Source organism: Helianthus annuus, chromosome 17 (assembly GCF_002127325.2).
Source record: "Helianthus annuus cultivar XRQ/B chromosome 17, HanXRQr2.0-SUNRISE, whole genome shotgun sequence".
Lineage (NCBI taxonomy): Eukaryota > Viridiplantae > Streptophyta > Magnoliopsida > Asterales > Asteraceae > Helianthus > Helianthus annuus.
This window is the reverse complement of record NC_035449.2, coordinates 143,929,876-143,942,224: the sequence shown is the minus strand read 5'-3', so window position 1 is coordinate 143,942,224 and position 12,349 is coordinate 143,929,876. Positions and strand designations below refer to the sequence as shown.

The 12,349-nt window shown below is 36.3% G+C and overlaps 1 protein-coding gene across 1 annotated transcript; it reads left to right on the top strand.

The window, feature by feature from the left end:
- The first annotated feature begins 900 nt into the window (after nt 1-900).
- On the top strand, nt 901-6,622 carry LOC110940247 (cell division control protein 48 homolog C). The gene is made up of 10 exons (XM_022181799.2): nt 901-1,907; nt 2,109-2,725; nt 3,975-4,127; nt 4,204-4,320; nt 4,646-4,750; nt 5,004-5,069; nt 5,169-5,233; nt 5,324-5,525; nt 5,588-5,755; nt 6,235-6,622. Exons 1-10 carry the CDS (start codon nt 962-964, stop codon nt 6,280-6,282), a joined length of 2,487 nt encoding a protein of 828 aa, XP_022037491.1. The 5' UTR covers nt 901-961; the 3' UTR covers nt 6,283-6,622.
- Nucleotides 6,623-12,349: the final 5,727 nt, after the last annotated feature.

Here is a 12,349-nt window from a genome sequence, read left to right as displayed (position 1 = left end):
TTTACAAAACCTCACTAAATTAAATATATACAAAGCAGTTATTGAGTATTTGTAAAGAATACAATTATAGTGGGTATGTTGGGGTTTTGTATACAAAATTGGTTACTGGCGTGGTAACATCCCATATGTTGAGTATGACCGTACCACTGATGTTAATTGTGATGTCTTGGATACAAATGTAATTGCGGATGTGCCCTCAATACTGCAAATTGGTTTTTACTTAAACTTGATTAAACTGGGATTCACTCACCAGTATTTCCCACTGACAAAATGTTTTTAAAACGCGTTTCAGGTAACAAAATGTGAAAGCCAAATAGAAGCCAGCTGGACAGCACTGAAGGCTTGGAAAAGTGGCAATAAAGTTACCTAAGAATAAAATGGATGTTTTTATTAAATAAATAGGATTTATTCCTATGAAACGTGTGTATTGAAAACTTGGGTTTTTACCCATATGTTTAATGTTATAAACATGGTGGTCTACTCTGATTAAAATATTTCCTAACTACGATCCTGATGAAAATTTCCGCTGCCAAATTGGATAAATAAAATGTGATACCACCGAAACTGGCTCACGGCCGCCCGTTCCCGGGAGATAGGGATCCGGGGGCTGTGACAGCAACCGACATAAACCGAAAATGAAAAGCAAAAGCATGATTGTAGAAATCAGTAGTCGCTAGTCGGCCGACAGGGTGGGGAGCAGCGATTGATCGGGCTTAGTCACGATTACTGGTAATCAATCGGCAATTAATTAAGATTAATCGGGGATTAATCGACTCCTGGTCGGGAATTTTACGACGACGAGCAAAAGTCTTGTGGCCATATTGCGTATCTAAAAACTTATGTGGTCAAACAAAAACTTAAAAAAAAAAAAACAAAAATATAAACCACACGGCCGCTAGCTACCATCGTTAACTCAATCAAACCACAAAGGGTTCAGTTCCTCTGCCGCCGTGTAACACCAATGGGCAAATCAACCAACAAAACGCCGGTGAAATCCTCATTATTCGAGAAGCTTCTACGCCGCCGTGTACAGGAAACCTATGGCAGCTCAACTCCACCCATCGACGACCTCATCGACAGCCTTCGCGCCAAATACCCCGAATACGGCCGTCACAAGTCCCAACTCTTCACCAGAATGGTCAAACAAACCCTAGATTATAACAACACCAACAAAGATAAACGAAAATCAACCAGAAATGATGTCGAATATGACGATGACATGACGTCACCGTCGCCACGGAGTCCGGTGAGCAAGAAAGTGAAGAAAGTTGATAGTAGAGAAGAGAGGTTACAGTTGTTGGAAATAGAACACGTTGCGAGAAGACGAGTTGAGTCCGCTGACTCGGACGAGTCAGACTCGTCCGAGTCATCGGAATCGGAAGAGGATAAAAGTGCGGTTTCGACGTCTGATGAGGATGCGGTTTACAGTTTAAAGTTTGAGCCGGAGTTTGATTTAACGAAATCGATGCTTCGAAACAAATATAACACATCGAAAAGCAATGGGAAAACGAAGAAGAATGTGGAGTTAGAGGTGGTTACTAATAGCAGCAGTAAAGAGAACAAAAAGGTTGATATGGTGAAGGAAGGCAGGACTAGTAAGTTAGGGCGGAAATCGAATGATTCGGGTGGTTCGGGTATGGATGATGGTGGGAATGGGAAAGATGATGGGCCAAGGTTTAAGGATCTTGGTGGGATGGATGGTGTGTTGGATGAGTTGAAGATGGAGGTGATTGTTCCTTTGTATCATCCGGAGCTGCCGAGGAGGCTTGGAGTGAGGCCGATGAGCGGGATTTTGTTGCACGGGCCGCCTGGGTGTGGGAAGACTAAACTGGCTCATGCCATTGCTAATGAGACTGGAGTTCCGTTTTATAAGATTTCGGCTACTGAATTGGTGTCTGGGATTTCAGGTAATTTGTGTTTTCTTGACTGGAATTAATAATATACATTTGATATTTTGACATATATTGAGCTTTTGTATAATTGGATCATTGTATTGTAAATTGGGATTTTAGTTTAGGTAACTAGAGATTTAGAGTACTCTATATTATATAGCTCTTTTGCTTCAATAGCTTTAAGTCTTTAACTGACATACTATATTGAAATATCAGGTGCATCAGAAGAGAATATACGAGATCTGTTTTCAAAAGCATACAGAACCGCACCATCTATAGTTTTCATAGACGAGATTGATGCAATCGCTTCAAAACGAGAAAACCTGCAAAGGGAGATGGAAAGACGTATCGTCACACAATTAATGACTTGTATGGATGAATCTCACAGGGTCTCTAAACCCGACGGCACTTCAAAAAACACAGAAACACCAAACGATAAACCAGGCTATGTTCTAGTGATCGGTGCTACTAACAGACCTGATGCTGTTGACCCAGCGTTAAGAAGGCCGGGACGTTTTGACCGTGAGATATCTTTAGGTGTTCCGGATGAAAATGCTAGAATCAAGATTCTTACTGTGCTTACACGAAGTTTAAAACTTGAAGGCGCTTTTGATCTGGTTAAAATTTCTAGGGCAACTCCAGGTTTTGTTGGAGCTGATCTGGCGGCTTTGGTGAACAAAGCTGGTAATCTTGCGATGAAGAGAATTATCGATGGAAGAAAGTTGGAACTTTCTACGGAAAGTACCGACGCTGAACAAAATGAAGACTGGTGGAGGAAGGGATGGACTCCTGAAGAGATGGACAAATTAAGCATCACGATGTCGGATTTTGAGGTATTAAGAGACAGTTGTTGATTACTTATCAAATTTGTTTAGTTGTTTCTGTTGACTGCTGACTTTAGGGGCGCTAAACGGGTCGTGTTCGCGGGCTTCAATCCGACCCGAATCCGAAAATCTTGTCATACATATAAACCCAAACACGACCCGAAAATCCGCGGGTTGACCCGAATATGATCCGTTTAACCCGATTATTTTTATTTCACCCCGTAAATTATTATATTAAAATTGAAATTTACGACTGCTTTTGTCTCCTGGATAAAAAAAAAGCAACGTTATTTTTTTTTTTATAAAAAAAACCCTATCTTTTAAAACCAACCAAGATTTTACTTACAGCTAATTTTAAATATTTTAGAATCATATCTCATCAAATCTGTATATATTTTTAAAAGATATTTTGAATTTCAAAAAGTTAAGAGATATATTATCTTTATATAATATTCATTCATGTTCTGTATATAACAAATCAGTCGTATCCACAACATTCACAGTTGTGCTTTTTTTTTTTGCCGGCAAAAAAATACTACAGGTATGTGGATGACGACTCCGACTCTGATGATTTTTAAAGTTGAAGAACATTTGGTTTTGAATTTTATTTACTTTTTGAAGTCCGAACTTTGTTGTTTTCAAGTCTTAACAGTTTTGGTTTTGGGATATTTTGGTGATTCATAATAATGGTTTTATTTTAAGTTTTATGATATTTGAAAACTTTTGGAATTTGAGGATTTGGCTTTTTCGGTTCATAACTTTGTTTTTTAATGTTTTTATTTGATTGCGCTTTTTTTTTCTCAGGCCCTCGCTTTTTTTGCGCTTATCGCCTATGTGAGAAGCGATCCCTATGCGCCTAGAGTGCGCCTAGCGCATTTGATAACTAATAATAATACAATTACATTTAATTTATGACATACACACCCAATTTAATTTATGGCATAAAACATATTGTAAAAATATAATATGGCATAAAGTACACACTCAATTTCATTTATGACATAAAACATGTTGTAAAAAAATATAATATAATATAAATGAGTTAAACCGGTCAACCCGCCAGCCCGACCGGGTTGACCCAAACCCAATCCGTTTAGCTAAACGGGTTCACGGGATCAACACTTCAACCTAAAACTGACCCGAACCCGTTTGGACTAAACCAAAACCCGTGAATTTCATGTTAGGTTCGTGTCGGGTTTTCGGGTCGTGTCAGAAATTCACACCCCTAGCTGATTTTTTTATATTAAATTATATACAGGTAGCCGCCAAAATGGTTCAACCGTCTTCTAGAAGAGAAGGATTTTCAAGCATTCCAAATGTTAAATGGGGAGACGTTGGAGGTCTTGATTTATTGAGAAGGGAGTTTGATCGTTACATAGTTAGACGTATAAAGTATCCTAATGAGTATGAGGTAAGGTTAATATATAATGGTATTGCTGATATCATTAAAAGGGATTTTTTTATACTTGTTTTTTCATGTTTTTTAGGAATATGGAGTTGATTTGGAGACCGGGTTTTTGCTTTATGGACCTCCTGGTTGTGGAAAAACATTGATTGCCAAAGCTGTCGCTAATGAAGCAGGAGCAAATTTTATACACATCAAGGTCTATCATTGTTTCTACTCTTTTTTGACATTTTAATTAGCGGTGTAAACGAACACGAGCCGATCTTGAGCTCGTTTCGAGCTCTATATCTAAGCATGAGCTTGGCTCGTAGGTAAATTTTCAAGTTTGGCTCGGGCTCTGCTTGTTTACTATTTATTTATATATAATTATTTTTGTAGATATTTATAATCTGCTTGTTTGGCTCAATTTGATGAGTAGCTCACGATTGTCTTTACTCATTTACAATTTTACACCACTAAATATTTTTATACATGTTATGTTCTATACCCTAAACCCTAAAGTTTATAATTTATTTATTGTGAAGGGTCCGGAGCTTCTAAACAAATATGTTGGTGAGAGTGAGTTGGCGGTGCGGACTATATTTAGTCGTGCAAGGACATGTTCTCCATGCATATTATTCTTTGATGAGGTTTTTGTTCGCTCTAGAATTTATTTTGATTTCATTACTGTAAATTCAGTTATATGCGTTATGCATATGCTTAGTCTAGACTCTAGAGGCATTTTTAATTTAAACCGGAAACTTGCATTTATCGTAGTTACCTGACCAAAAAAATATAATATACTGTCCTCGTTTATCTATTTTAATTACTAAACTAATGATAGAAGTTGTAATGATTGATTTAAAGCTCGATACTAATATATATTTTGGATTACTATTTTAGGTAGATGCTCTGACAACCAAGCGTGGAAGGGAAGGGGGTTGGGTTGTTGAGCGGCTTTTGAATCAAGTAAGCAATCTTTCCAAATCATATTCTTATTTTCAAAAAGTTTTTATACTCATAATCCTTTTGTATCCAACATATGAAAATTCTTTATATTTTTTGAAGTTACTGATAGAGCTAGACGGGGCTGATCAACGCAAGGGTGTTTACATAATCGGAGCTACCAACAGGTACACGTAACACATCATTTTTCTGTAATAATCACTAATACATGATGGATAATTTGTAGTTATTGATCTTGTTGGCATTATTATTTTTAGACCAGAGGTGATGGACCAAGCAGTGTTACGACCCGGAAGGTTTGGGAAACTTATGTATGTCCCTCTACCAAATCAAGACGAGCGTGGGTTGATCTTAAAAGCTCTTTCTAGAAACAAGCCATTAGATGATGATGTGGACTTGATCGCTGTTGCACGGAGCGAGGCTTGTGCAAATTTAAGTGGAGCTGATCTTTCTGCATTGGTTCGTGATTTTTTTTCACTCTACGATTCATTTCATTTGTTTGACTTTTGTACATATTTCAGATGAATGAAGCTGCCATGGCTGCTGTTGAAGAAAAATTTAGTAGAATTGAAGCGGCTTCTAATGAAGGGACATCATCAGAAAGCTACGTAGGCGGCATGCCACACACTATTAAAGCTGTTCATTTTCAGCAAGCATTGGAAAAAATCTCGCCTTCCGTTTCTGATAAGGTATAAACTAGCTCTATATCATGTTACGTCGTCTTAAACAATTTATGGGTGTTCATAAAGCGTTCAAACTGACCGAACCACCCAAGCTGAAACCAATTGTTTTTATTCAACCGGTTTGAGATTTATGCGGTTTCGTTTTGGATGTTTGGTAGTTACATTTGGAACTTGGTGCGCGGTCGTGTATTCTTTTTTAATGCCTAATTATGCTAAATTCGAACTATTAAAACTTGCCGGTTGGTTTGCTATTTTCAAAGTTGTAATTATTGGTTGACCCGCGGTTTTTGTCAAAACCAGACAGTGAACACCCCTGTCATCATCAGTCTATATGACCAGTCATTGTTCACAGCATGATTGATGATATATAGATCGGTATATACTATAATGACGTGTATATTTTTGCAATGAAAGTTGTGCTTTGCTCTGGATTTTTAGTTAGACCCTGGTATTAATATTCATGTGTGTTGTATGTATTCTTGCAGCAAAAACAATATTACCAACGACTATCAGAGAGCTTTAAAGCATCATGAATTTGGAGTATGGTTTTGCTGCACGTTGGTTATTTATTGAAGGTACTGCTGACATACGTACTTATAGTTCAGACACTTGTCTCGTTTTAAAACAAGCTACACCTCCCTTGATGATGTCAAAGGGTGGTATTCATTTTTGTTTCGTAAGATTGATAGAAGAGAAATTTTGGTAATCTGCTGGTTTTAGTGAAACTTCGAGTTTGGGCATCAATTTTAGAAGGTTTTTTTTTTTTGGTATGAAGGTTTGCTTGTCCAAGTTTAAGCTCGGTTTATCTAATTAAAAGAGCCTGAGCTATGAAGTTTGAGCTCTAATTTGTATAATTTAACTCGTTATTTTTTATAAGCTTGAGCTCTAACTCGTTTTTTTTTTGGTACGCCATGCGTCGCGTAGCTTTTTCCCCATCACTGAGCACTTATTCTCGCCAATTTTCTACATAAATTCCTAATGATGTTTGCTTGTAAATCTCAGAGTAGGGATTTTGTTATGAATTCTCCGAAGGAGACTAGATCAGGAATGTACACATCGAAATGAGGCGTTGTAAACTACACCTATGCAATTGCAATCATACTGTTAAGAATTCTCACCAAAAATAAGTCGAAATTCCTTTTGCTGGGAAAACTAATCTGTTGCTGCCAAACGCCATGAGGACCGAGTCCGTGAATAAATTGAAGGATGTTTTTTGATGTTCATGGGGAGTTGTTTAGGTCCCAAAAAACAAGCAATGATTAGGATGTTCAACCTTGGCATGAGTCGTTTATGTACACTAACACATACTCGGTGGCGAAGCTTGAGACTTCCGGCCGGGGGGTCGAAAACGTATGCACCTAAAAAAAATTATAAAACCGTGAGGTCGAAAACGTATATACCTAAAAAATTCTATACGAAAACTACGTATCGTACACTACTGAACGAAAAGTTCACCCCCCCCCCCACCCCACCCTCTATGCTGCGCCCCTGCACATACTTGAAAAATATCTTGTCATCTCGGACTTGCCATGAATCTGCTGTTTGGTGTGGTTTTGGTCCTCCACAATCAAACTCAAGAAATAAAACAAAAACACAATAAGTTGAGCAAGAACGCTCATTAGCACACTTACGAACATTTCGTATCCAATTAGGTATATCAGTTGCATCGTTTTATGCAGTTCTAGATTTGCCTTTTTGTGAATAGTTATATTATAAAAGCTATGTTATTTCTATAATATAAAATGATTTAAGATGTTTTATAGGTTTAACTGTCGCATAAGCGGAGAATGAAAAAAAAACAAATAAATGAATATCACTTTCTTAATTATATTTTCTTACATGAACACAATCACCCTCTCCTGTAATAGTAACATGACAAAATTGCACAAAACCTTTATGTTATACCTAAACTGCACTTCATACGTTTCACTATGAAATCGACCAAACTCAACCTTTGTGTTCATGTTTTGCTACAAAGTATTACCTTTAACATAAACGGTGTTTGTTTTCTTGGTTAAATGCCCTCGCATGCAATGTATGTGAGGGTATTAATGTCATTTTAGTTAATAGAAAAAAAATATTATCACATACCACTCTCTCTCTCATCTCTTTCCCTCTCTCTAAGAAGTCAATTCAAACCCACATTTGCCTGCACCATTAATTAATAAGAATATTATACGCAACAAGATCAGAATTAAGATTGCTATCACCCACCAAATTAAACAACGAGACCGCCTCTTCTACTAGATTGTTGTTGCAAAGACCCTCGAAGAAGAAAGTGCATTCGTCTGGAATTAGGCCTTGTGCATGCATCTCGGATCAATGTATCAATGAACTTGGTGAACTCTCTCTCTCTCTCTCTCTCTCTCTCTCTCCATATTTACACAAATAAACCTTCAATGCCAAAACAAAGTTGAAAAAAAGTATTGAAATTGAAAGAAATAGATATATGTATGCACAAATTACAAACACTAACATCCCAGAACTGAGTAAAACATACATGCCAAATAACATTCACATACAAAAGTTAATTAAGAAGTGGTGCACATACTCTACATATTGCTGCTGCTTTAATCATATTAGATTTAGCTGCATCAGGCAACGGGCCAGCCTGAAAAGCTTTATTAAAACAGAACTTCGCTTCTTCCCATCACCTCTCAGCAACAAATACAAGCTCTAGATTGTTATACGCATGGGCATAACCGGGCTGCAGATCCAATGAGTTAGTAAACATGGCCTTTGCACACACATACTGCTCGGGCTTTGCCAATGATAAGGCTCGTTTATATATTTCTTCAGCTTGTAAAGATGACATGTCAGATAGTTGGAGGGAGATACCTAGGTTTGGCCAAGCATATGAACATTCGCTAGCACGAGCAACCAGTGGCGGACCCATGAATTTTTTCATGGGGTGCGGAACATTTTTTAAAATTTTAGGCCCCAAGGTATATAAGTAAAAAATTGGTTCGTATCAGGTCGGTTCGGGTCGGTTCGAGTCGGGTCGGGTCGGGTCATGTAAAACAAAAGAACATCAAACTAAATGGTTGATATGGTCCTCTTAGTAGATATGCCCTTCTAATCTCATCTCGTTGATTCACGTTATATGATTCAATCGGCTTGCGATTATAAGCATCCGAAGGAAGAGTATCCACATCAACGAATTCGGAAGATGTATCAACTTTCCTCTTGAGAAATCGCGCCATAACGTCCCTACTCATGGTTCCTATCGGCTATCACAAACAAATTGATCTATAAGTTCATGGCTCCATAACATGTTACATAATGTATCAAGTATTTAAACACTAGAAATCATAATGTAAATCACACTAAAAATCATCTAAACATCATATACACCATTAAAAAAAAAAAACCAAACATGATCGTATATAACCCACCATAAAAAAGACAAAATATCACCATCATCACTAACAAAATATAAATATATAACCCACCACAAAATAAAATATCATCACTAAGACTTAGTAGTGGGCTAGTTAAAGGTATTGAGTATTTGAGTTTAGTTATTTAGGTATTATAAATTATATAATTTAGGTAGTGTTTTTAAAAAAATAAGAGTTTACTAAAAAAATTTTAAAATATAAATGGATAACACTTTTTACCTAAGGGGTGCGGACAAAAAAATTCCAAGGGGTGCGGACGGAAAATTTCAAGGGGTGCGGACGGGATTTTTGACGGAACTTAACACTAAATTTTTTTTCCCGGGGGTGCGCCCGCCCACCTTGGACAACCCTTAAGTCCGCCCCTGCGAGCAACTGTTGCCTTGAATTTTTAGGGAGAGAAAGAGATGAGAGAGAGGGGACAAGTGATAATATTTAGAGAGAGAAAGAGATGAAAGAGAATAATACTTCTTTCTTTTAATATATATTAAAATATTAACTAAAATGTCATTAATACCCATTGCATGTGAGGGCATTTAACCATGAAAACAAACACCGTTTTTGTTAAAGGTTATACATTGTAGCAAAACATGAACATAAAGGTTGGGTTTGGCCGATTTCATAGTAAAAGGTATGAAGTGTAGTTTACGTATAACATAAAGGTTAATTTGTGAAATTTAGTCTAGTAACATATAACTAGGGTTGTAAGTGAATTGAGTTGTTTTAGAGTTGCTTGAGCTTCAATCAGGCAAATCCTAAATTAACTCAAGTTGAGCTATAGCTCAAGCCCAAGCATCATATATACTTGTATAAATAAAATAGTGTATAATACATGTAGTATAATTTTGAAATAAATAACTATGTTATATACATTAATATATATAGTGTTTGGATCACGTACAAGACACTGAATGTGTGTGAAGGATACTTGACAACCTGAGCCATTGATCTCCCAACATCACTTAAACAACTTCTCCCCTTAAAAAATGTTAATATTTTTAAAAAATAATTACATTGTATTAACAAGCATTTCATTCTCTTTAATTCGAGCATTTTTCTTAAAAAACTTTACAAGATTTTGAATACCCACCAGATGACTATGTAATTACGTTATTTTAATTACCATATACATTACTACGTGATTTCATTATAGTATGTGAAACCACACTAAGTGATTATGTAATTACGTAACAATAGTTTACTATATATTCTTACGTGACTACGTGAGTTTGAATAACTATTTCGTGATTACGTAATTTCATTATAGTATTCATGTGAAACTCCACTGAGTGATTACGTAAAAAACAAAACATGTAATACATAATATTTCATATGGAATACCTAATATTTCAGGTATAATCACGTAATAAGTATAAATGTAATACAAAACTTTAAACATCAACCTATATTAATCACGTAATGCCCTGTATTACATATTTAATCACGTAACAAAGCATAAACAATCAGGTTCTTATTACTGAATGTCTAATCACGTAATAAGCATAATTGTAATAACATTAGTTATAACAAATCATATTGAATGTGTAATCACGTAATGGATTTATATTGAATGTGTAATTGTTGGTCCATGCATTCAAGCCCAGAAGAACAGATGATAAGGAAAGCCAAAACTGGTTCAGAACAGTTGATCATCATAAGCAGAGCTTGTTCTAGATTCTCCCCATGACAGTGGTTATCTATCAGCTGATGTCTTCTAAAGTACTGATCCTTCTCAACATCTGTTCATCAAAGACCTGATCTGATATAAAGACTGAAGCCTAACAACTGATGTCTCTCAATTACTGATGAAGACCAAAGCACTACCCATTCAAGGACTGATCACCCTTTGAAGAAAGCACTGATTCTCAACATCAGTGCTTAGGCTACAACAGTGGAAGCTGCATCAGTGTTTTATGTAATCATTGTCTATTGTAATCAGTGTTTAGAGGTTGTTAGGTTGTTAGATGTCACTTTCTAGGTGACGTCAGCCAAGATGCTCAGTGGTTTAGTTTTTACTATAAATAGAACAGTACCTGTACTGTTCTATTAGCTCTTCTGCAACAAGTCATCTTGTACGAACAAATCAATGAGCTCAGGCTGAGGGGGAGTCTAGTTGCATGCATGCATAGTTGAATATTGTAATAGATACAATCTTTCGACTTAATGAAATCATGTTTGCTCAAAGCTATTCTTCTTTGATTATGTCTGTTAAAGTTTATTTCCATTTCCGCTGCACATTAATCTCTGTTTTCATCTTCCATCTTTATTAAACAACACAATCTAAGAAACTCAGATCCTAAAAATTGGTATTAGAGCTTAGGACAGTCAAATTCGATCTAACAATCAATTTGACATAAAAGTTCAGCTCAATCTTATTGATACTTCAGTTGTTCATATTTAGTTGAAAAACAGAGTAAGAGGGAATCATGTACAAAGTTGATTATTCTGAAAACTTTTGTAAAATCAACCAAGATGACATCACAATCACACGACCCTCACAACACTGGAACACTATTCAAGCCACCTATGTGACAACTGCCACTTTTCGGTAACTTTCTTACACTTAAAGTACTCATTTTAGCTACATTTTTATGCATTTTGAACACTTGAACTGCGTATTTCGTGACATACACTTAGAATACTCATGGAATACTTACTTAGGATGCATATGATTCATTTTTATTAAGTACATTTGACACAGTTTAAACAATGCATCGAAACTACTAGAAAAGCACCTAGTAAACTAGTATTCTGACGAAAACGCAGGATCCACAGAAACCATCTAAATGACATCTTTAGGACTCAGACGAAAGTCCAACATCTAATATATATTAAACCCTAACTAGGAATGCAAGGGTTTGATTTAAAACCTTTCCGAAGTCCGACAACACTAAAAATTGCTCGAAAAGCACTAAAAGCGACGATTTCAACACTTTTCCGCAGAAATTCTGCAGAAATCAGCTTTCTAATATTTTTACAACATGTAAAAATGCTATCTAACATAGAATTCATGTGAGGATACTTTCGGGTATCATCCGAACCAATAACTACATCAATTCACACAAGTTACACAACTTAGCGTTCAAATAACGTCTAACCGAAACAATTCAAAACGAATATCCGAACAACATCAAATCTTTTTTTTAGTGACCATCTAGTGTTAATTGGATCATTATGGTCTAGTAATGGTCATTTAACACCC